The 25,952-nt window shown below is 35.0% G+C and overlaps 2 protein-coding genes and 1 long non-coding RNA gene across 7 annotated transcripts; all 3 read left to right on the forward strand.

The window, feature by feature from the left end:
• The first annotated feature begins 910 nt into the window (after nucleotides 1-910).
• LOC138905025 (uncharacterized) lies at nucleotides 911-3,329 on the forward strand. The gene is made up of 3 exons (XR_011413504.1): nucleotides 911-1,023; nucleotides 1,166-1,272; nucleotides 2,252-3,329. It is a non-coding gene; the product is annotated as an uncharacterized lncRNA (long non-coding RNA).
• An 11,869-nt stretch (nucleotides 3,330-15,198) lies between these two features.
• LOC104115850 (glutenin, high molecular weight subunit 12) lies at nucleotides 15,199-23,968 on the forward strand. 5 transcript variants are annotated; one of them, XM_018777565.3, is made up of 10 exons: nucleotides 15,200-15,496; nucleotides 17,207-17,778; nucleotides 18,110-18,150; nucleotides 18,805-18,966; nucleotides 19,604-19,716; nucleotides 19,795-19,860; nucleotides 22,118-22,208; nucleotides 22,326-22,393; nucleotides 23,337-23,374; nucleotides 23,507-23,968. In XM_018777565.3, exons 2-4 carry the CDS (start codon nucleotides 17,214-17,216, stop codon nucleotides 18,964-18,966), a joined length of 768 nt encoding a protein of 255 aa, XP_018633081.2. In that variant the 5' UTR covers nucleotides 15,200-15,496; nucleotides 17,207-17,213; the 3' UTR covers nucleotides 19,604-19,716; nucleotides 19,795-19,860; nucleotides 22,118-22,208; nucleotides 22,326-22,393; nucleotides 23,337-23,374; nucleotides 23,507-23,968. The 5 variants fall into 5 exon arrangements, with proteins under 5 accessions (XP_070051864.1, XP_018633081.2, XP_070051861.1 ...); XM_070195760.1 differs by having other exon boundaries at nucleotides 15,201-15,496; nucleotides 17,202-17,778; XM_070195761.1 differs by having other exon boundaries at nucleotides 15,201-15,496; nucleotides 17,202-17,778; nucleotides 23,516-23,968.
• LOC138905246 (uncharacterized) lies at nucleotides 19,663-23,684 on the forward strand. The gene is made up of 6 exons (XM_070193751.1): nucleotides 19,663-19,716; nucleotides 19,795-19,860; nucleotides 20,531-20,594; nucleotides 22,317-22,393; nucleotides 22,467-22,516; nucleotides 23,507-23,684. The coding sequence occupies exons 1-6, from the start codon at nucleotides 19,663-19,665 to the stop codon at nucleotides 23,682-23,684; spliced, it is 489 nt and encodes a 162-aa protein (XP_070049852.1).
• Nucleotides 23,969-25,952: the final 1,984 nt, after the last annotated feature.

A 25,952-nucleotide genomic window follows, 5' to 3' on the forward strand; every position in this document is an offset into this window, starting at 1 on the left:
TGTTTGGTTATCAAAATCTTACAATTTTTCCAATCTCACTTGAAAATGGGAAGGTTGCTAGTTTTTAGTTGCAAAATATGTTGAAAAAAAGACATCCAAATATGTTGCAAAAATTATAACCAAACACAACTTCATCTTCAATTCAAATTTTAGTAAAATTCCAAATTTGAAAAAAAAAATTGAAATTCATGTCCAAACGCCTACTTAGAGCCCATTTGGCCATGAAATTTTTTTTATTTTTTTCGAAATCAGTGTTTGGACATAAAATTTCCAATTTTTATTTGAAAATGAATTTTGGAATTTCTTGAAAATTTAAAAAACTCCAAAAAACTGTTTTTCACAATTTTCACTCAGATCACTCACAAATTCATAAACAACCTAAAATTATATTCATGTCTTAACACAACTCTGATTTTTAATACCATTTTCACTTGAAAAGAAATTCACTTTTTTCGGAATTTTACAATTCTTATGTCCAAACGCCCACTTAATAGTTTTTCTTTAGAATTTAACCCCTCCGACAGTGAGAGAATTATTATACAATCTTATTATAATAAGTTGAAGTATGAATCTATCAATCTATCTATTTATATTATTATAAAAGAACGAATATTTCACGTTAAATATTAAACGACAAAAATATTCTTAAAATATTGATGGACTTCTATACCCTCCATAAGTTAAATTATATTTTAAAAAATGATAGTTGCGTGATGGATAAAATCGTAACCCCAAACACTCATACTAATATACACGAAATTCTTATACCAATCAAATAAGTGTCCTACTTATTGTTGAAGTTCTAAGGCCATAGCAATCCCACGTGATTAAGAAGACTTTAAATCATCTCTTACCAATATAAAAAGGGTTATACGGTGCCTTTTGTCGCACATATTTTTTGAAGCAGAAAGCCGCATGGACCTCTTACCGATTAAGTTCCAAACCGACGGCTAATTTTATATACGCCATAGATTTCATATTTAATTTGCTGTAGTAATCATATATCTACAATCGTAATTGGCTGTAAGCATGTCAAAAACTTCTCTTCTTTATTTCTTTTAGTGCTCCTTATTTACGTCATTCTCCTAACATGGTTTGGTTTTGCTTTCTTCTTATTCCTTTATGTATTCTTAATTAATGTTGATTTCCCAACTTTTTTTTTTAGTCTGATCGGTCTAATGAACTCAATCGGATAGAAGAAGCTGGTGGTCGTTTGTAATCAAAATTTCAATGGTCCAAGAGTTCTTGCAGTTTTGCCTGTGTCTCGAATTGGTAAGTCATATTACTCAATATTTTAATCTAAATTTTATATTTGTGCATCTAAAGTGTTAAATTTGATACCATTATGTTCATATTAATTCTGACACGGTAATCTACTCTATCAAGTATTACATCACAAGAAAAAGTGATTGTACATGAAACAGTATTCAAACAAAAGTGTTTTTCTTGGTCATTGAATCAGCAAATGTGTGATTTAGATGGATAAATAGAATACACTCGAACGCATTCGTGTGCGTTTTACAATCCATATTATATCAAACTCTGCTCAAGTATTACACCTACATAGCTTTTTCTGACAATTATGCTAGAGAATGATAGAAAAGAAAAGTTCGACAAAGTAATTGTAGCCTTGTAGATCATATGAGTAATTGGCCTAATAAAGTGAGTAATAGTTCTGATAAAAACTGTGAAATAATCGGTTGAGTTTGACTACGATATCGGAAATTGTATATAGATAGCCCATGAACATAACAAGATGATGCTGCATGCCCTGTGGTATGCTTTAATCTTTTACTCAAAAAGTATTTTTTTCTGAAAGGTTCTCTATGTAGCTTTTTTTTTTTCTCTTATTCTTTAATTTCTATTGAAGGAGATAAAAATATATTCAAGATTATGTCAAATTGCTTAGCTTCTGTCTATGTGACAGTCCTTTTATGGAGCTGTGGACATACTTACATTATAGATTTATTATTCTTTTATCTAAAGAATTCAAGTCAAAGTTTAAGATAAAAGTTAAGGTGACCTAGACATTTATGAGTCCTACTGGTTAAAGACTTCAATTGTTTGCCCATTCTAAACGCGAATAATAAAGAAGAGAGTATGCAAAAGTCACGAATAGACAATTTTTTGGCTATATATTGAAGATCAATTGGTTAAAATATCGTGTTTGTTTTGAGACTCCTAAGCTGACACAATTCAACTTGTGACGTTTTTCGAAATATCATTCTAAATGGTTCGGACATGTTCAAAGGAGAAGCTCAGATGCTCCGATACGGAGGTGTGAGCGGCTGGTTGTGGAGGGCACAAGAAGAGGTAGAGGGCGGTCTAAGAAGTATTGGGGAGAGGTGATCAGACAGGATATGGCGAGGCTCCAGATTTCCGAGGACATGACACTTGATAGGAAGATGTGGAGGTCGAGTATTAGAGTTGTAGGTTAGGATGTAGTTGAGTCGTGACTTACTTCATACCATTGTGGGACTAGTCAGGTAGGGTTTTTGTCTAAGATAGCTAGTGACAATGTTGTGTTTTACTACTTCGCTTTTCAGTGCATGTCCTATTTACTAGCTATCGCTTTTGCTTTGCATCTTTCTTCTGTATTTCATGGTGTTCCTATTTTTCCTATGATTGTTGTAGTGATACTAATATTGTCTCCTTTTGTCTTTTTGTCTTTTTATTTTCTTGAGCCGAGGAGGGTCTTTCGGAAACAGTCTCTCTACTCCTTTGGGTAGAGGTAAGGTCTGCGTACACACTACCCTCCCCAGACCCCATTAGTGAAGTTTTACTGAATTATTGTTGTTGTTGTATTCTACAGCCAGAAAAAGAATAAAATTATTAACCCGAAAAAATAATATTATAAAAATACTCCATAAAAAGTTAAAAAGAAAAACAATTAATGTTAAAAAGGAAAGAAAAACTTGTTCGCGTCCACAAAAAGTGAAATTACATTAATACTTAAATAATTTGCATCACACAGTACAAACAACAATTTTTTAAAGATGATCACCTCTTAAATACATTGAATCGGCATAACAGATGCATTGTTTAATTAGAACTGATTAAGGAAGTATAATATTCCAAAAGAAGAAAGAGGAATAACCCAAACTTAAAGGAATCATTATACAAAGTTCGGCCGAGGCCATATATATACCTCTGTACTTTCGAAAATGGTCTAAAAATATTCTCGTTATACTATTGGGCTATATATACTCTTCCCGTCATACTTTGGAACAAATATACCCTTATTTTGGATGGAATGCCACGTGTCAGCACCAGATGAAAACGACCCATTTCTTTTTTTTTATACCCGATCCGTTTTAAAAAATCCATCACCCGACCCGTTTTAAAATTCATTTTTTTTAAAGCATATATTTTGTAAAAACTGGAATTTTTTTTTATAAAAACTGAAGGAAAAAAAAAAAGAATTTGCAAAATATATATTTTTAAGTCTTTTCAGTTTTTTTAAAGTATTTTTTTTTGTAAAAACTGGAAAAAAAATATTTTTTTTTAAAAATGCTTTAAAAACTGAAAAATATATATTCTGTAAAAACTGAAAAAAAGGAATTTGCAAAATATATATTTTTAAGTCTTTTCAGTTTTTTTAAAATATTTTTTTTTGTAAAAACTGAAAAAAAATATGTTTTATAAAAACTAAAAAAAAAACTCTCCTAAAGCAGTGGACTACATATGCATTAGTTTTTAAAAAATAAAAATATTTTGCAATTTTTTTTTCCAGTTTTTAAAAAATATTACTTTAAAAAACTGAAAAAACTAAAATATATATATTTTGCAAATTCTTTTTTTTTTTTCAGTTTTTACAGAATATATATTTTTCAGTTTTTAAAGCATTTTTAAAAAAAATATTTTTTTTTTTCAGTTTTTAAAAAAAACAATACTGTAAAAAAACTGAAAAGACTTAAAAATATATATTTTGCAAATTCCTTTTTTTCCAGTTTTTACAAAAAAAAAATTCAGTTTTTACAAAATATATGCTTTAAAAAAACTGAATTTTAAAACGGGTCGGGTGATGGATTTTTTTAAATGGATCGGGTAAAAATAAAATTGGTCGTTTTCATCTGGTGCTGACACGTGGCACTCCATCCAAAATAAAGGTATATTTGGTCCAAAGTATGATGGGAAGGGTATATATAGCCCAATAGTATAACGAGGGGTATTTTTAGAGTATTTTCGAAAATACATGGGTATATTTGGCCCTTCGCCGTACAAAGTTCTATAAGGTAGAGCTTTAAATATTAGTACAACTTTTTTCAATGTAGAAAGTTTTTGCTTAAAGTCTAATTCTATTATAGAAACATGGCAATAGATATAAATATATGTTTTTTTTCTTTCAGAAAAATCTTACGTGCTGCATCTTTAGATTTAGTGTTAAATTTTAATTTGGACTCCAAAATGAATTAGTCATTGTTTTGAACCCTAAACAAATATAAATAAATCACAAATAAATATACACAGATTAAACAAACCAAACCTAAAATCATCCGTTGTAATAGGTATTATATCAATTTTCAGAACTTCAATGACTACTGCATTTTCACTTCAGTTGCTATATAATAATATTGCATATAGAGAATTGACTAAATATCAACGTGCAAAGCACGTATATAGAAACTAGTACTATATTAAAAGCACAAATACCTTTAACGAAATGTCGTTCGTCTTTTTTATCCTTTAAAAATATATTATATATTGGATAAAATAGTAATTTAAGTTATTTGCCTAAATTTTATGGCTTCAAAATTAATTATATTTTATATATTAAATACTTCCTTATTTAAAATAGGTATGAATCCTAATTTATAGGACTTCAAAATCAATTACTGAAATTTTACCGTAAAAAATCATTAAAAGAAAGAAAAAACCACAAACATACTTTTACCATGTTTGTTTCCTCATCCCTTTTATTAATAAGAGATAATGTGTCTATTGTTATGAATATATTATATTATGGATGTTCATTTAGTACTCCGTTGTAAATAAGCTTCCTGAAGAAGTTTATCCATATGAGACTCCGCCATAAATATGTTTATCTATTTAGTACTCTATTGGAAATAAACCTCTTGAAGAAGCTTATCCTTTCGGTACTCCGCTATGGATAAATATTACTCATGATAGAAGATTGTCTATATCTGGCACAACAGTTTAGAGCAGCAGCTTACACAGCAGCTTGCAGCAGCAGCTTGCAGTAGCAGCTTACACAGCAGCTTCCTTTCTTCTATAAATAGAGGAGAATTCAGTTCATTATGTACAGAAGTTTGAAGTTTGAATAATATATCAGTTTCTCTCTATACTTGTCTTTACTTTACAGTCTTTATTTTATAACACGTTATCAACACGAGACTCTGCCATCTCGAGCAAATACTTTGAAAGTATAAGAGGTACGAACTTTCTTTTTCTAAATAATGTCAAATCTTTCTAAACTTGAGTTTATAGCCCTGGATATATCGGGCAAAAGCTACATGTCTTGGGTGCTTGATGCCGAAATTCATCTTGATGCGATAGGTCTGGCAGACACCATCAAAGATAAAAATCAGGCATCAAACCAAGACCGTGCCAAAGCAATGATATTCCTACGCCATCACCTTGATGAGGGCCTAAAAATGGAATATCTTAGTGTTAAAGATCCAGTCATACTGTGGAGTAATTTGAAAGATAGATATGACCACCTGAAGATGGTCGTTCTTCCACAGGCACGTTATGATTGGACTCATCTAAGGTTACAAGATTTTAAATCTATCAGTGAGTATAATTCTGCTATGTTCAGAATTATTTCCCAATTGAAACTATGTGGTGATAATATTACTGATCATGATATGTTGGAGAAAACTTTCACCACTTTTCATGCCTCGAATATGCTCCTGCAGCAGCAATATCGAGAGATGGGATTTAAAAAGTATTCTGAACTTATCTCACATCTTCTTGTAGTCGAGCAACATAATGGGCTATTAATGAAAAACCATGAAAGCCGACCTACTGGTTCTTGTTCATTCCCTGAAGTGAATGAGATGAACTTCCACCAAGCTAAGCGTGGAAGAGGACGTGGCCCCAGTCGTGGTCATGGCCGTGGTTGGGGAGGAAACTCTAATCGTGGTAATAATAATGCACCAAAGAACCCTCCTCACCACCAGCAGTGGAAAAGGAAGGAGCAAAAGCATGAAGCGGTGCAAGCAGCAAAGCCAGAAAATGCATGCTATAGATGTGAAGGAAAAGGGCACTGGTCATGTATATGCCGTACGCCAAAGCACCTGGTTGAGCTATATCAAGCTTCCCTGAAGAAGACAGAGAAAAATGCTGAAGCAAATTTTATTTCTGAAGATAATTTAGACTTCATGCATTTGGATGTAACTGATTACTTTGCACTCCCAGAAGGAGAAACAAGTCATGTGATCGGTAGTGAATCTGTAGAGATGTAAATATTTTAATTTTTATTATTTGTAATAGATAGTATGGTTATGTAATTATTGTACATAAATAAAAGTTATGCTTTGATAATAATGTTTACTATCATATTTATTTTGTTTATGTCATTTTGAAGAATATGGATAATCCTCAAATTATGTTTGGATCAAAGACCAATCATGAAGATATTTGTGTAGTTGATAGTGGAACAACTCATGCCATATTCAAAGATCAGAAATACTTTTCTTATTTGCATAAGGAAAAAGCAAATGTTTCTACAATTTCTGGTAATATAAGTTTGATTGAAGGCTCCGGAAGAGCTATTGTATTTCTGTCTAAGGGAACAAAACTTATTATCGACAATGCATTGTACTCCTCCAAGTCCCGAAGAAACTTGTTGAGTTTTATAGATATCCGCCGAAATGGGTATCATGTTGAGACAATAGATGAAATGAATGTGGAATATCTTTGTATTACAAATAATATTTCTGGCCAGAAATGCATTGTAGAAAAGTTACCAACTTTATCTTCTGGCTTATACTATTCAAAGATTAGTACAGTTGAAGCACACTCTATCGTAAACCAGAAGTTTACTGATTCAAATATTTTTGTGCTTTGGCATGGCCGTTTGGGCCATCCTGGATCAATAATGATGAGACGGATTACTAAAAATTCGAGTGGGCATCCATTAAAGAACCTGAAGATTCTTACAAATAATGAATTTTCTTGTGATGCTTGTTATCAAGGTAAAATGATCACCAGACCATCACCAATGAAGGTTGGCATTGAGTCCCTTACCTTTTTAGAACGTATACATGGGGATATATGTGGACCTATTCACCCACCAAGTGGGTCGTTTAGATATTTTATGGTCCTAATAGATGCATCTTCAAGATGGTCTCATGTGTGCCTATTATCATCTCGCAACCTAGCGTTTGCAAAGTTATTAGCCCAAATAATTCGATTAAGGGCATAATTCCTAGATTATCCTATAAAGGCTATTCACCTTGATAATGCTAGAGAATTCTCATCTCAAACTTTTGATGATTACTGTCTATCAGTTGGGATAAAAGTTGAACATCCTGTAGCTTATGTTCATACTCAAAATGGCCTTGCAGAGTCATTCATTAAACGGCTGCAATTGATAGCAAGACCACTACTTATGAAAACAAAATTACCCACTACTGTTTGGGGCCATGCTATCTTGCACACAGCATCACTTATCCGTCTCAGACCAACGCATTATAATAAATATTCTCCGTCACAATTAGTTTTTGGTCATGAACCAAATATTGCCCATCTACGAATTTTTGGATGTGCTGTATATGTGCCAGTAGCACCACCACAGCGCAGTAAGATGGGCCCCAAAGAAGGTTAGGAATATATATTGGGTTTGAATCACCCTCTATTATTCGCTATCTTGAACCATTGATGGGAGATTTATTTACTGCCCGATTTGCAGATTGTCGATTTGATGATACAAATTTCCCACAATTAGGGGGAGAGAAAAAGGAAATCAAAAGAGAAATTGTGTGGAAAGTTTCATCATTATCTCACTTTGATCCACGTACCCCTATATGTAATCAGGAGGTCCAGAAGATCATCCATTTACAGAATATAGCAAATTAAATGCCAGACGCATTTACTGATTTGAAAAGGATAACTAAGTTACATATTCCTAGTGAACCTAAAGCACGCCTGAAGCGTGGTAGGCCTATGGGTTCTAAGGATCGAAATCCTAGAAAAAGAAAATCGATAAATGATCAAAATGATATTATAAAGGGATCTCCTGAAGAGACCCAAGATCTGATTAGTTATGAGATTCCTGAAGAAATCAATAAACCCGAGACTCAAGTGAGCGAGAAATTTTTAATAAGTTCTACTGGTGATGGGATTAATTTAAATCGATCTGAAATAGTGGTGGATAATATTTTTGCATATAATGTTGCACTTAACATTATGCAAGATAGAGAGGATTTTGAACCCCGATCTGTCGAAGAATGTCAACAAAGATCTGATTGGCCAAAATGGCAAGGGGCAATTCAATCAGAATTGAACGCAATTGCTAAAAGAGAGGTCTTTGGACTAGTAGTCCAAACACCTGCAGGTATAAAATCAGTTGCTCATAAATGGGTTTTTGTGCGAAAAAGGAATGAGCAAAATGAAGTTGAAAGATACAAGGCTCGCCTTGTCGCACAAGGATTCTCACAACGACCTGGAGTCGATTATGAAGAAACATATTCACCCGTTATGGATGCCATAACATTTCGATATCTCATCAGTTTAGCCTTACGTGAAAGGCTTGAAATACATCTAATGGATGTGGTTACAGCTTATCTGTACGGGTCACTTGATAATGAAATTTACATGAAAATCCCTGAAGGATTTAAAATGCCTGAAGCATATTCAAAATCTCGAAAAATGTACTCAATCAGATTACAAAGATCTTTGTACGGTTTAAAGCAATCTGGGCGCATATGGTATAATCGCCTCAGTGAATATTTGCTGAAAGAGGGTTACATAAATGATGTTATTTGTCCATGTATTTTTATAAAGAAAATGGATTCAGAATTTGTTATACTTGCTGTTTATGTTGATGACATAAATCTTGTTGGAACTTCATAAGAGCTCCAAAAGGCAATTGAATATCTTAAGAAAGAATTTGAGATGAAAGATCTTGGGAAGACAAAACTTTGTCTTGGTCTGCAAATTGAACATTTAGCATACGGGATCTTTATCCATCAATCTGTCTATACAGAAAGGGTCTTAAAACGCTTTTACATGGACAAAGCACACCCATTGAGTACACCAATGGTTGTTCGATCACTTGAAGTGAATAAGGACCCGTTCCGACCTCCAGAAGAGGATGAGGAACTCCTGGGTCCTGAAACACCCTATCTCAGTGCAATTGGTGCACTTATGTATCTTGCTAATGCTACAAGGCCTGACATAGCATTTTCTGTTAATTTACTAGCAAGATATAGCTCTTCTCCTACACGGAGATATTGGAACGGGATTAAGCATATATTGCGATATTTAAAGGGAACTCTTGATATGGGTTTGTTTTATGCTAACAAAGATAGTGCAGATCTTGTTGGTTATGCAGATGCAGGTTATTTATCTGATCCCCATAAAGCTAGATCTCAAACCGGGTACGTGTTTATATGTGGAGGTACTATCATATCATGGCGCTCCACAAAACAATCTATTGTTGCTACTTCTTCAAATCATGCTGAAATAATAGCTATTCATGAAGCAAGTAGGGAATGCGTATGGTTGAGATCAATAATTTATTTTATTCGAGAAAAATATGGTTTGGAATGTGAAAAAAGACCCACAATTTTATACGAAGACAATGCTACATGTATAGCCCAATTGAAGGGAGGATTTATAAAAGGAGATAGAACGAAGCACATTTCACCAAAATTATTCTACACACACGATCTTCAGAAAAATGGTGACATTGATGTGCAACAAATCCATTCAAGTGACAATCCGGCAAATTTATTCACCAAATCTTTACCAACTTCAAATTTTGAGAAGATGGTATACAAGATTGGAATGCGGAGACTTAAATATTTGAAACAAGGTTTTCATCAGTGGGAGTAAAATACGCGATGTACTCTTTTTTCCTTATTAAGGTTTTTTCCCACAGGGTTTTCCTTATAAGGTTTTTAATGAGACAGTTAGCAATGCGTATTACTAAATATGTGTACTCTTTTTCCTTCACTAGGATTTTTTTCCACGGGATTTTTCCTAGTAAGGTTTTAACGAGGCACATTATCTTTTAATGAACATCCAAGGAGGAGTGTTATGAATATATTATACTATGGATGTTTATTTAGTACTCTGTTGTAAATAAGCTTCCTGAAGAAGTTTATCCATATGAGACTCCGCCATAAATATGTTTATCTATTTAGTACTCTATTGGAAATAAGCCTCCTGAAGAAGCTTATCCTTTCGGTACTCCGCTATGGATAAATATTACTCATGATAGAAGATTATCTATATCTGGCACAACAGTTTAGAGCAGCAGCTTACACAGCAGCTTGCAGTAGCAGCTTACACAGCAGCTTCCTTTCTTCTATAAATAGAGGAGAATTCAGTTCATTATGTACAGAAGTTTGAAGTTTGAATAATATATCAGTTTCTCTCTATACTTGTCTTTACTTTACAATCTTTATTTTATAACACCTATTATATTTATATTCTGGAATATTTAATAAAATACCTACAACGAAAGACTAAATATTAAAGCTAACTTGAATAAACAAAAAAGAAAATCTGAAGTCCCTCCAAATTAATGTTAATTATTATAAAAAATACTTCATTTATAAGTCATTTAATTATTTTTATAATTTTTAAAAGTTTAAAATTAATAAAACTTTTATTTATTGTTTTTTTCTTATTTGGACTGAAAGTCCTAATATTTAGAACTTTAAAATTTTACTTTATATAGATCATGCACTTAAATTACGCAGGATGCCTTATGTACCGGGCTGCCCTTTTTTTTTATTCTAATTCTAAGTCATTCTTTGGCTTAAATATGTCATGGATGAGTTTTCTTTCAATTATAAATTCTCTCACAAGCTTGCTTTAGTATCTTTTAAATTTGTTTTATTTTCATTGCTATTTAATTTAATTTTTTGATCATATGAAAGTTGTAGATTATTAGTTGCCTGATTATATATTTTAAGTTCTATACTTTAGCACTATTTAGGTTTTTAAGGACTTGTTCTTGCTGAAATTGAAAAGAAAGCATGATAACTTGTGAAATTAAAGTTATAATATTATTAAACTGAAATAAATTTTAAGTTGAATTATTGACTTATGATTGAGGAATTTTATGAGACCTTCTTTATTATTGAATCGTTATACACGATTAACATATATGATCATCTTCAGGAATTTATACTTTTATTTTATTATTTAAACACAATTAGCGAAATGTCCTCCGCTATTTTTACCCTTTAAAAGTAGATTTTTCATTGGACAAAATTGTAATTAATTTATTTTTCTAATATTTGTTATTTTAAAATCAACAAAAGTTTTGGTTATTAAATATCACAACCCAAAATTCACTATAAGTCGTGATGACGTCTAATACCGCCGTCAGGCAAGCCAACGGTGAGTGACCAACTTAATTACTCATTTTTATTACTTTTAAAATCATAGTTTCCATTAATTAAATAATATAAAATGGAATTTACAGGGTAAAATGATAATATTTACATGAACTACAATAATGAACAACCAGTTGGAACACCCAAAATTCGATGTCACAAGTGCATGAATATCTACTAAGGAGTACAATAAAAATTGCAACATCTGTTTGGAATACAAGTTAGACAGAAGAGTATAAATAACTCTAATGGAGACTCTGTATGCTGCGAATCGTAACATGGAATGCAGCTCACCATAAAGTCCCCGCAATAGCCACGCCTCTGCACCCAGAGGACCATCAGAAACATATATATACCTGCACAATAAGTACAGCAAGTGTAGAATGAGTACGTAAATCAACGCGTACCCAGTAGGTATCTAGCCTAACCCCAGAGAAGTAGTGACGAGGGGTCGACATCGATACTTACTAGTGGTCCAATAAATCAAATGTAGTAGGAAGTAACAGATGTGAGGCAGAATAAATAAACGAAATAAACAAGTACAAATACGTGGTACAATGCTCCTCTCAACGATGAACTCAAGCTCTCAATTAGCGATTACCTCCTCAATCGGAGTATATATATATAATGGACCTCACCAGATAGGTCGTCACAATTAAAACCAGGAAAAACTCACAGATACACTGGTTTCTTGTCAAATATTACGTACGATCCATAAGGGTATTTATAGAAATGCTGAGGCATACGGCCCGATCCCATCATACTGTGCGCACTGTCGAGGGTCGAACGACATGAACCATAGATGTATCTATTATACTGTTGAGGCGAACGAACCGCTCCCATGAGAGTGTGGTACATAATCCTGCCGAGGCGAATGACCCGATCCCATTAGAATAAGAAACTTTAATGGGTCCTTGACCCCAAGCACGAATAAACGTGTGAGTTATAAATTTTAAGGAAGACCTTTCGATGAAAACACATAGCGCGAGAGAAATTCATAGAGGAGCACAATTATTCTGTGGCTAATCATGAAGCCCGTAAAATCTCTACAAACGCAAGTCTATCATTCTACGCAAGTCTGGTCTCAAGTCGTAATGCGAAATAAAGAAATTAAACGAGCAAAGATAACCCTATAGTACAATTATAGCATGTTGTGAACCTAAGTTTACCCGGACAATAATATGAATTTAGCTACGTACGGACTTTCATCACCTCGTGCGTCCGTAGCCCCTGCAACAAGTAGCACATATCAAATACATCACCTAGGGAAAGTTTTCCCCTCACATAGTTAGACATGAGACTTACCTCGCTCCAAAGTTCCATAGTCGGCTCCAACGCCACTCCAACACCTCAAATCGATGCCCGTCTCTCCAAAACTAGTCAAACAATGTGCAAATCCATAAATATATACTCTATTATCCATAATTAATCAGTTTATAATAATTTTCAACTCCCCCCGAAAAGTCGATAAAGTCAACCCTCGGGCCCACGTGCCCGGATTCTGAATTTTTTTGAAGATAATCATTACCCATAACACCACAAACTCAAATACATAATTTATTCCTAATTCCATATCCAATTTCGTGGTCAAAATCCAAAAATACTAAATTTTAGGTTTTCTACCAAAATCTCACAATTTTTACTAATTTCCACGTTTAAATCCTTATAGAATCCATGCATTTAACTTATAATATGTGGTAATAACTTACCTTGCCATAGATGATGAAATCTCCCCTTGAAGTTCTCCAAAAAATCGGCCAAACCAAGAGAGTAATGTGTAAAATGAGAAAAATCCCGATTTTTAAACAATCTGCCTAGTTGATTTTCCGCACATGCGGAACTCCTTGCGTGTCTGCGCCTCTGCTTCTGCGGAAGCTACCTCGCAGATGCGGCTTCCCCCAAGGTGCCAGATTTTTCCGCTTCCGCGGGCATTCAATCGCAGGTGCGCATCCGCTTATGCGAAAATCTTCTGCATCTAGGGACTCCCCAACTCGAGCACCACTCCGCACCTACGCGCCCATGACTGCACCTGCGGTTCCACAGGTGCGCTATAGCACCCGCACCTGCGATCATCCAGACCCATACCACTTCCGCTTCTGCGCTTCTCCGCCCCCATCTGCGAACCCGCATGTGCGGTAAATTTCTCACACCTACGAATCCAACCAGCCTCACTCCCTACCGTTTCTGAGACTCCTGGACCGCTTCTGCGGTCTCGCACCTACGGCCATAACCTCGCAGGTACGATCGCACCAGAAGCCTTAAGCTTCAGCAGTTCCTCCAAGTCCAAACTCGATCCGTTTCCAATCCAATTCGCACCTAGCCCCCCCGGACCCTGTCCAAACATACCAACACATCCCAAAATACGATACGGACTTAGTCGAAGCCTCGAATTACGTCAAACAACATCAAAATTACAAATCGACGGCCAAAAACTTTCTTTCAACTTTCCAACCTTCAAACTTCGCCGAACGCGTCCGAATAACACTTAAACATCCCGGAATGATGCCAAACTTTACGTACAAGTCACAAAATAACGATACGAACCTATTCTAAGGCTCAAAACTCCAAATGGATTTCGATAACATAAATATCCACTTCAAACCAAACTTTGAAATTCTAGAACATCCAAAATGCCAACTTCTCATAATAGGCGCTGAAATGCTCCTGGACCACCCGATACTCTACCCGAACACACGTCCAAGTCCGAAATTATCATACGAACCTATTGGAACTTTCAAATCCCAATTCCGAAATCGTTTACTCAAAAGTCAAACCTTAGTCAATTCTTCCAACTTAAAGCTTGCGAATTTAGAATTTTCCTTCCGAATCAACTCCGAACTTCCCGAAATTCAATTCCGGCCACGTGTACAAGTCATAAAACATGAAGTGAAACTACTCAAGGCATCAAACCACCAAACGATGTGCTAGAGCTCAAAACGACTGGTCGGGTCGTTACATTAAATTCTTCCTTATTTGAACTATGTAAAAAGTCCTACATATTTAGGAATTTAAAACGATTTACTTAAATAATTTTTTTCCTTATTTACTTCATAATTAATTTGTCTATAGTTATTTTCAATTTGTTTTAAATTAGTTTAGGTTTGGTTTATACAAAGGTTTTAGATTCCCATTTAAATTCTATCATTAAATCTAACGAATTTACGTATAAAAATATAAATGCACAACCTAATATCAAATTCTAAAAAAACTTTCAAAAAGACAATCCACAATTGCATTTCAAATATACATTATTTAGTAATGTTTATATAAAACTAAAAAATTAATAATTATCGATATATGTACACGGCACGTAACCTAATTCTTTTTCGTATTTATACTTTTCTATCTATCTATCTATCTATCTATCTATCTATACTATATTAAAAGCACGAATATTCTTAGCGAAATATCGTTCGCCTTTTTTATCATCTAAAAATAGACTTCAATAACTCTACATTTAACTATTTTGTCAATGTAATAATATATTTTTTAATTTAAAGACGTCAATTGCTAAATGCACATAATTCATTCTTATTCTAAATTTTATACACTTTTTATTAATAGACGCAAAAAATACAATCTCGCGCGTAGGTAATTTAGCACTGTACATTTTATGCTTTATAGGTGAAATATCGCTGATAGTGCAAAAAAAAATTACTTTATCACAATATATAAGTTAAATTCATTTCTTCACTACTTTTTGCTCTTTTGAATCGGTTCTTGAACATTGATTTCAGCAGGTTAAATAAGGTTAAAAAAGAGTGGGACAACTATTTATATGTGGTATTTGATCTCATACCAGCGGGACAATAAATAAGAAAATTATACATTCCTTGGTACAGTTCATGACCATTTTCACAGAAAGGAATAGCCACTTTACTCTCACTTTCGTCTTTCATCCGAGAACGTAGGGTTTCCTGTTCATGATCTCTCTCCAATATTTGACCTTATACTTGTAGGTAAGTAATCAGATGTTGACTGTTTCTTAAAGTTTATACGTGTACGCTTATTCTAGCTTCTCAGGTTCAGAATTTTGGGATATTATGAAATAAAAGTTAAGTTGGCTCTGTAGAATTAAAATGGGCCGCCATTCACTTGATCGTTAACCCTTAATTGGACTTCTGATGCTTGTGCCTTGGGATAATCTTCCTATTATATATTGCTGTACACTCTCAAATTCTTCACGTTTTAAGATATGACTATTTATGTATGGCGTGTGCATTTGATTGAAAGCTCTTTGATTTCTCCATTTTTTAGATTAATTAAAAAAGAGAATCTTGATTACTGTATGTGTTTGTGTACATGCAATTGGTGGTTGTGGGTGTCAGGACCCAATTCGATCCGGCTGTTCTTGAGGTTTTTGTCCCCAAAAAATAGCTAGTACAAATCAAAAGAGGCACCAGCCCAATTTGATGGTTGAGAGAGTGTGTACAAATCAAAATGCACTGAATCAGATCATGATTTTTGCCAAAAAAATCTTATTAACTTGCTATTTTCCCAATGGCATAGAACTCATCTTGGAAGCTCATAAAATACAGATAAACGCACCTCCACTCCCTCTTTATTTGGTACTAATTCATCTTAGAGAGAAATTAAAGAGAAGACTTCGGTATTTTTTTGGGTTAAATTTCAGGTATATTTGTTAAGCCTCATGTATTGGGATAGCAATAGGGCAGGACAATACTTAAACAGGGCAGGGCAGGATAAGGCAGGTCAAAACACTTTTTAAGAAAATTTTGAACAAGGAAGGACATGATAGGTAATGAGTTCTAGCTTCATTAAAAGGTCAAAAGTTATAAAAACTTGAAAAATTCTTATAAAATGAAAAAAGTTAAAAAATGAAGGAGAGTCTAAACAGGGCAAGGTAGGATCTAATAGGGCGGGGCAAGGCAGGGCAGCAACTTGAAAAATGTTAAATAGGGAAGGATAGGGCATATCAAAAGCTTAGCAGGTCACACAACTTGCCCCTGCCCTACCCAATTGCCATCCCTACTCATCTATATTCTTTCGATTCTTCTTTACCATTGCGCAACTAGGTTGGAGGGTTGAGGGTTCGTGACCAGAGGAGGGAGGCGAGGGAAAGAGTTGTGGGTTTGTGGGGGGGGGGGGTCGGAAGGGCGAAGCTTCGGGAAAGAAGATGTAGGTGGGGAGGAGTTGGGGAATATTTTAAATTATTTCCTTTTTCTTTTCTTTGTTAGTTTTCTTTTGATTTTAATATTTTTTAATCAAAATTATTGCATTCACTCTTTTTTTAAAAGCGTGGAGCCACACACTTTATCTGACTCAACAAAATAAATACTACATAACTTTGATTAACGGTCAAAGGGATTTAAGACAATAAGCTTTTTATCAAGTAGAATTGTCTAGATGAAAACAAGTGACGTAGGGGGCGAGATGTCAAATTGAAATAAGTACAGGAGTTTATTCGGCCTTATTCCATTTAATATTCTTTTGTTTCTACTCTATATACCATATTTAATGGGCGTTTGGACATAAGAATTGTAAAATTTTAAAAAAAGTGAATAAAAATTTCAAGCGAAAATGATATTTGAAAATTAATAAATGTGGATCAAAGTTTACTTTCACTATATAAGCAAGATATGACAACTAAAAAGGAGCACATATATACTTTTTGTTTTGAAAAGTTACAGTTGTTTTATTTAGTGAAGTTGGAAAATGGACCGTGGAAATTACCGACGTGGTGGCGGTGGAGGTAACCGTGGTCGTGGCCGAGGCCGTGGTGGTGGTAACTCCGAACAGGAGCAAGGCCGTGGAGGCGGAAGGGGTGGGTCCCAGATGGGTTCATACAATCAGCAGCCACCATTTCAGCTTCCGCAACAATGGGATAACCAGCCAAGGGCATCTGGTCCGGGTCAATATCAGGGTCGTGGGGCTCCTTATAATCAGCAGGGTACGGGTCAGCACCTTACAGCTGGTCAGAATCCGGGTCGTGGTGGTACTGCTTGGCCCCGGCCACCACCGCAGCAGCAGCCACAACAACATGGTAGTAGTGGCGGTGGTACTGCTTGGACGCGACCACCACCGAAGCAGCGACAACAAGATGTTAGTAGCGGCAGTGGTACTGCTTGGATACGGGCACCGCCACAGCAGCCTCAGCAACATGGTGGTGGCGGCAGCTGTGGAAACCAGCTGCAACGGGATGTAGAACCGAGTAGATCAGGAGCATCAAATGTTCGTTCTAGGGGTGCACCTTCAGGCTCTAGTCCTTCTCAGTCTTCTGGTATTAACTCATACCCTTACATGGTTGTTTTTTCATTTTATGTCTGCATAAGTACAAGAATTTTAAATCAACTTGATCTGAAGTTCCTTTATACGTGGCGTTTGAAAGTTTTCGACTCTTTATAAGTATCCATTTGATCATTTCTCTGTTGTTCTCCATGACCTTGATCTGTGTCGGCATAGTTTGAGGTTTAGGAGTGCCTATTGCAAACACTATTTTTTGGTCCAGACCGTGCTTCTATTTTATGTTTGGATTCTTTTGAATATGGCTCCTAAATGTTTTATTTTACATTGGATTTGTGATGCTGATCTTCACTGTTCTGCTTTTATAGGTCCAATCCATCAAATGGATCGACAGCCTGTGAAAAAAATGGTATATATTATGTTCGTTGATCATTCGGGCCCATTTTCTTTTTCGGTAAATGGAATTAGACCATCCTACCCAACCAAGAGTAGTCGATAAATAATTAGGGTTCCCTTTTCATAAGAATACAAGAGCTGCGGCGTTCATAGGAGGGGATAGGTTTTGGAGTGAATTCTTTGCATCTTTTCATCTGGATTTTATAGTTCGTAGTACTTTTTTATGTAGAAAACTGCACCCGGAAGTAGGATCTGTGGCAGCACCGCAGCAGAAGCATATGCCCAGACGCCTAATTTATTGAAAGTGCATATACTGATTTATAGGTCATCGCTTTGCAGTTAGGAATAATCTCATGTCTACGCTGCCTGAATTGCTCTTATATCTCTTATAATTGATCTCATTTCTGCTTGAACATTCAGTGCTGCAAAGTTATTAATCAACAGAGTCTTTACTAAGGCTTTTCTGTCTATTTTTGCTTCCATTGATTCTATTAAGGATAAATTTTTTACTAAACAGCCATATTTTAACCAGTAATTTGTTTAAAATATAGCATTACGTCTAAATAAGGCCACTTTATTTGACTTCTGTTTTTTGTCGAGGAATTCTTTCAGGATTAAAGTTGAGTTAGTCCTCCAAGTCTTATTTGTGCCTCTTTGTTTCCTGTAGGCAGTTGAAAGCCAAAATCCGGACTACTCTCACTTTGTATCGCTTCCATTAGCCATATATCCTGAACTGGTAAACAAACTCATCAACTTTCAGAACTCAGTTCTTGGAATTACTGAAGTGTCCAAGTCCCCTACCTCAGAATCAAAGGCTTCGAACTATTAGGTATAAGATCTACGTACTGTGTTACTTTTCTTAAGGACAGGTTAGCTAAAATCCCCGTAAACTTGGCATGGGTTATTAGTTGCACATAGTATTAATTACCCTATGCACTTGGATATTTGACAGCATCTAACCCCTGAATGATCTCATCTCCAGGAAGTGACATACATGCTCTTGCTACGCTCTTTGCATGTCAGCATCTTAGGGGAAGTAAACAATTGGAATAAATAAACCATTGTATATGACTGTCAAGTAACGGGTGGAAAATACCCCACCTCTAGCTGATTCTTCAATTTCTCGTCACTTGCATGCACCTAAGCTCTTTGCCATGTCAGCATCTTAGGGGATAAGGACTATCAAATAGCTAAGTCGAGGAGTAATTAAGATTACGAATAGTTCAGATGTGCTACTAGTAATTCGTGCCAAGTTTATGGGTTATTAGGTATTCTGCCTTGATTAAAAGATGAAGAGAGAAAAAGGATTCATGTACTAATGTTGTTGTAAAAGATGAAAATTGTTCTCTCTTCATTTCCTTATGTTTATTATAATATCTATCCCCATCTTTCAACCTAGCATGGGGACTCGGTGCTTCTAGTTCTTAATCTCTGACAAAATTCACCAATGTTTTCCACTCAAACAGAGTTGGGAATTGAGAAGTCCATCTTTATTAACCCAAAAACATTCCACTTGACTGTGCTCATGCTGAAGCTTTGGAATAAGGACCGTTTTGAAGCAGCTGCTCAGGTTTTGCAGGTAAACATTTCTACTTGAATGGCTATTTTGTCCCTTTGTAATATCTTTTTCTCTGTCTAACTTCTCAATATAAACCAGAGTGTCTCACCAAAAGTACTTGATGCTTTGGAGAGCCGACCTGTGTCTATAAGACTGAAGGGTTTGGTAAGTATTTATCCAAGTTATACAATTATGCACTTCAGGCTGCTATAGTTGATAACCATTACATGTTAATTCTTATCCGCGTAAGTTATATCATCTACTTATTGAAGCTAATTTTTTTGTGTACACAGCTGGTTTAGTTCTGACAATTTAACTGGCATCATAACCCTTTCCTTTGAAATTTATCCGTGGAGTTCGTATTTGCTTATCTGCTTGCAATCAATCTTTGGGTGAATCATCTGTTGCTAATCGTCTGCATAAAAAGGTATAGGTTAACGCACAAGAAGTGGATAACCTATTATTGGGGCGGGTTAAATAATGGGGCGGGTATATTACACCCGGATGTAATGACTACAATAAATAGCCACGTGGCCTATTAATATGTTGCCAACGCATTAAATGGGTCCACACATATTGCACCATTACCGGGAGGGGTAATTTTAAGCCTAGAAATAACATCGTGTGTATTTATGGACCAAAAGATGGATGGAGGGTAATTTCAGACCATTTACCAAGCAATAGGGGTAGTTTTGGCCCTTTTCCGTAAGAAAAATGATCAAAACACCGTCTGCCACTACTCATCCCATCTCATGTAAGTAGAGTCCAATAACGAAGAAACATGGAAAGATGTTGTAGATTGAGCAGAAGGTGATTAATGGTTTTCTTGCTGTAGCAAATGCACTTCACTATTAATGGCTATCTTGATGCAGCAAAGGATCTAGGATTCATTGAACAAAGTAAGAGAGGAGTGAAAGGAAACAATGGATGGATAGACTAGTGGTGAGGAATCTCCACCTACCGTAAGATTGTTGGTTTAAGTCACCAAAAGAGCAAAGTAGGAAAGGATCACTCCTCGGCTCAAACTTCTCGAATGAACATTGAAGGAAGACATCTAAGAGCAAGTCACCTTTCAGTATTCACAACTTTTAGCATCTTGAGCCTAAGATTATTGCAACTGTCAAATTGGAAATTTTCATATTGTATTACAGAAACTAATGTTTTTACATTGTTTAGGTTCATATGCATGAAGATCATCTATATTTTGTTTTTTCAGTATTAAATATTGTCTGAATTTAACTTGCACTTTATCTTTTACTTCAAAAACAAAATGATAGATCTCATACTAGAGATACTTGAAATGTCCATCTATAAGGTTCGAATAAATTTAAGTTGCCACCTGACGTGTTTGTTCCTTTTTCCCTTTTATAACTATACATGTGTTGAATGTGATGTAATTTTGCCATGCACCACAAAATTTCAATATTTTGTTTTGCAAAGTAAAATAACACGAGTTAACTTAATCAATTTAGTTGTACTTCGCTAGTGACTTTTTCTTTGGCTTTTTCCTTTTTGGAGAGTAATTGCCGGGCTTGCAGTATGTGTTTACCTCAGATATGCATATGGTCCACTCAGATTTTATTTTATGGATTCTGATGTCTATTTGTTGTGCTATAGCAGTTTGCTAGTTTAAAATATTTTCTTGTGGTTTGATGATTTTCTCTCATGGGCTAATAAGTTAATGGCTTGGGGAAACACTAAAACAAGAAAGAAAACCTCTCCAAACAGGATACAAGAATTAGTAGTGATATTACAGTTAATATTTTGTAGCGAAACAGTACGAATTGATGAAGAAACATAGATCAGGCCTGCCTTGAGTTTATATGCTTAAAAGTTAAAAGTACAACAACAACAACAACCCAGTATAATCACACTAGTGGGGTCTGGGGAGGGTAGTGTGTACGCAGACCTTACCCCTACCCTGGGTAGAGAGGCTGTTTCCGATAGACTCTCGGCTCCCTCCCTCCAAGAACTCCCCACCATGCTCTTGGGGTGACTCGAACTCACAACCTCTTGGTTGGAAGTGGAGGGTGCTTAAAAGTTAAAAGTATTACAAAAAAAAAAAGACAACGCATGTGAGTGGAAATGTGAATTAGTAAATAGACTTCTGTAATTTTTAAACTCCGAACCAAACAATTGGTAAATGTGTATAGAGCCTTCAACTGTGCCATTGGTAGTGATGTTGACCCACTTATATTGTAACTGGAGAATTCATTTTCCTTTTCATGTGACACCAATCTCTTTTTCTTTTTGCTTCTTCAATTGTTGGTCTGTGTATGTGTGTGTCAGAGATAGTGAGAGTGAGAGACTACATATCATATAGATTTTAGATGCTGGATGTTTCTGGGCTGTCGCTTCTAATGAGATTTCACAAGGTCTCAATTTTTCTTGGCCAGAACTCAGATTTGTTCTTACCCTGCAGGAGTGCATGAGAGGGTCTCCGGCAAAAGCTTATGTTGTATATGCTCCTGTGGAAGTAATTGGTGGTTAAGCCCTACTTTTACGTGCTTGTCGTATCCACAATTTCTGGCATCTTCTTCCCTCACTGTACCCACTAATTTTCATTTCTCTGCATTTGTCATTTCTAACGGAATTTACTACCTGCATTTGTCATTCCTTAGCCTTTCTAGAGGTCATCATTGATGCGTTCACTGAAGCTGGTCTTGTTCTTGAAAAAGATGCAAACCGGAAGTTAAAGGTATAGCTTTCAAGGTGTTAATTCTGTATTCTGGTTAATTTGGTTGGCAGTGCCTTTTTTGTTTGTCCATTAGGACTCTATTTCTGTTGATGCTGTGTTCAAATACTTTGACCATTCAATCTAGTGCTTCTTCTTCCTTGTTTTTCCTTCCCCCACGGACCCTACACTTTCTTTTCTCATAAAAACAATTTATTCATAACAAGAAATGGTAAAGCGCCCCCACAGGGCTGTGGTCTAGCGGTACAAAAGCCTGATTTTTAAGTAGAGAAGGGTAGAGGAGTGTGCTCATTATCTACCGAGAATCGAACCTTGTGCCACTGGATCTGGGGTTTCTAGGCTATCAAAAAAAAAAAAAAAAAAAAAAGGGCCTAAAAGCATAAGGCACCTGGTAGAGAATCTCTTAATACAGCCAGAAACCCTATTTTGGAAATGGAAGCAGTTCATTCACCATAAAGAGTCAATATGGCTACATCCATTTTAATTCTGACACCTCTTCGAATTAAGAACTCTCGAACCGTAACTCATTTCTCACCTCCTGCATTCCAACTTTATATGCCTGGAACTTGTTTCTTCAGTTGCATTTTGCTTGCTGGTGCATTCTTGTGGTGTGCATTTCTTTTTCTGCTCTAGCATCAAGTATTAAATACGTGAACATTATTCATCATCTTATTGAATAATATTTTCACTTTTATGGTTACTTTCGAGAAATGCTTGTCCCCCTAAAACTGTTTTTAGACTTGCACTTGATACAGTTTCTTTTCTAGATGTATTCTATAGTCTCTGGTGGCCTTTTTCCTTTTTAGATTTGATACCAGAATGCTTGTATAGCTTATCCATGAAATTGTCGTGATAAAAATTACTAAAATTAATATTTTTTTTTTGTGTGGCTATTTTCATGTTTTGAAAAGTTCCTGATAAGCCTTTTCTGCCCTTCCTAATACAGTTACATGCCACTATAATGAATGCGCGACACAGCAGAAGGTGCCATTTTTAATTCTTTCATTGCATAGTCTTGTTTATTAGTCGGCTTTAAGTCTCTAGCATGATGCTACCGGTTGCATAACTCTCTTTGTTGTTATGGTTGCCACTGACTTACTGTTCTCTAATTGGTAGCAAAAATAGATCAGGAAATGCTGATTCCTTTGATGCACGAGCAATTTTTGGTCAGTATGGCTCGGAAGAATGGGGAGAGTGTCTTTTACGTGAAGCTCATCTTTCACAAAGGTTTGTGTATGGTGACAATGGCTATTACCATTGCTGTGAATCCATCCCATTTCCTGAAGGGATGTAGCCATGTAGGGTGTGTTTGGTATGAACAAAAACATCTTCAAAAAAATATTTCCTATGGGAAAATGAGCGAGTTTCTCTCGTATTTTCTAGTGTTTGGTAAGCAAGCATGTGAATATGTCATGTATACTAGTTGGTGAAGACATTATATATGATTTTTCGTTAATCTGTACATATTTGGACTAAAATTTTATTGTATTGTTAAATTCGTTGGTATGTAATAACGAAAAGACCCATTTTATGTAACATACTCATTTGGTGTGATTCGATTGTTACTTTTTTTTTTTTTTCCAGTTATGTTACTTATTATTTCATAGTTCTATTTTTTTATTTAACTTCACCTTACCTTGGGCTCCAAACCAAACATGCACACAAGTATAATAACATAATACGAATTTGCTCGCGCAATCAAATTACCAAAATAACATCTAAATATACGAATCTATGTTAGACATCTAGTTTGTTTGCCGCTTCATTTTTCAATTTATCCCTTTTAGCATTCTCACCTACCTTTTTTATGCTAAGACCACCAAAACCATTGTGTCTTTGATTAATTTCGTTAGGATTTTGGTGAATTTAATATCTTAAAATATTTACGAGGCATAATTGGTGATAAATTAAGAAATTGAGATGTCTTAAATTATTTTGTAATTGTTGTTAAATTTAATACTTGTAGTAATTAGGGTATTAGTAAAGTTATTTGATACTATACAATTAAATCAACAACAATAAAATTCCACCAGTGGGGTCCGGAGAGTGTAGAGTGTACGCAGACCTTACCCCTACCTCAAAGGGGATAGAGAAGCTGTTTCCGGGATACCCACAGCTCAGAGACAATAGATTGACTCGAGTTCCAGAGGAGCCTATTCTTGTCACAAATCACAAAAAAGAAGAAAATATCCATACACCGAGTAGGCCAGCAGTACATCCACTATGGAACTTTTAATCTATAAGCTCCCTAGGAGTCTTCCATCAATGTAACAGAAGATATTAAGCACCACTCTTTTGTTCGTTAAATGTCATAAATTTTAAAGACCTGTGAGAAGATGTATAGAGAGGGGGCAAGAAATGTTTGCCTATACAGCAAACTAAACTCCAAAGACTTACAACTCCGTGCTTTAGCAGGAAAAAAAACGTGATTCTTATCTTGTCCATGGACAATTTATGTAAAATAAATCTACACCATATTCGGCTCTACTTCGTTTATGCATCTTTTACTTCGTCTATTAACCAAGTTCGAAAGGAGAAACAGAGAAAAGAGTAAAATGCATAGCCTTTGGGATTGCTAACTAACCCACTCGACTCTCGAGTACTTTTGGATTTTTCCGAAAGTACTTGTGGATAATTCCAATTAGTTTTTGGTACTTCCACAGTTTTTTGTTTTTGGTACTTCCACAATTTGAGGAAAGTACTTGAGTTTAATTTTTCCGAACAATTAGTTTTTAGTTCTTGAAACTATACAATTAAATCAAAGAAACAAATTATTATTAAACTACATCAAGCGATACAATCTATTAGATACATCGAATATCCAATCAACCTGTGAGGGATGGAGTAAGGACTCGAGAATTTGTAAAACTTGGCGGAATCTTATAATATTGAGTTCCTTAATAGATTGTTGATTCTAGTAGTATGTTAAAACAAATTTGAACACCTATTTTTTTTTTTTTTTTTTTTTTTTTTTACATCTATGGTTATTTAGTTGAGTTACCATTTTATCAAGGAAAAAAAATCAATAAAACACTGTGCATCATCATTAAATTTCAAAATTTGAAGATGTTAAAAAAAAGATGGACTGCATTCATTTTCTAGGAAGTTTAAATCCTTCACTATCATCTTAACAATAAAGATGAAGACAGAGGGGAGTAGAATTTGAGGAAAGAGTGTTCATCGATCACTAGTTCGTAAATTGAATTGCTTAGTTCTGATCATGCATTGGGGTAATTCTGGAAATCATGTCACAAGTTTTAACTTTACGAAAACGGATCCTTTTATAGCATTTAAAGTGAAGCTAAACAAATTGAACAGTATCAATAAAATGATCATAGATTGAGGAGTGTTAACCTAATGAGAAGATATATATTATATTTCACTGAACCCATGAACTTTATAAATAGAAGAGCAAGACTATAGGTTATTAACTTATTATCCTCAGAATAGTTTTGTTAGTGAGTATGGTATTGTTAGCCTTTAGTTTTTTTACAGAACTATTAGAACTGTTTGATGTTTGCTCAATATGGTGCCAGAATCTGAAAAAGAAAATAAAAAAAAT

This window comes from Nicotiana tomentosiformis, chromosome 2 (assembly GCF_000390325.3).
Source record: "Nicotiana tomentosiformis chromosome 2, ASM39032v3, whole genome shotgun sequence".
Lineage (NCBI taxonomy): Eukaryota > Viridiplantae > Streptophyta > Magnoliopsida > Solanales > Solanaceae > Nicotiana > Nicotiana tomentosiformis.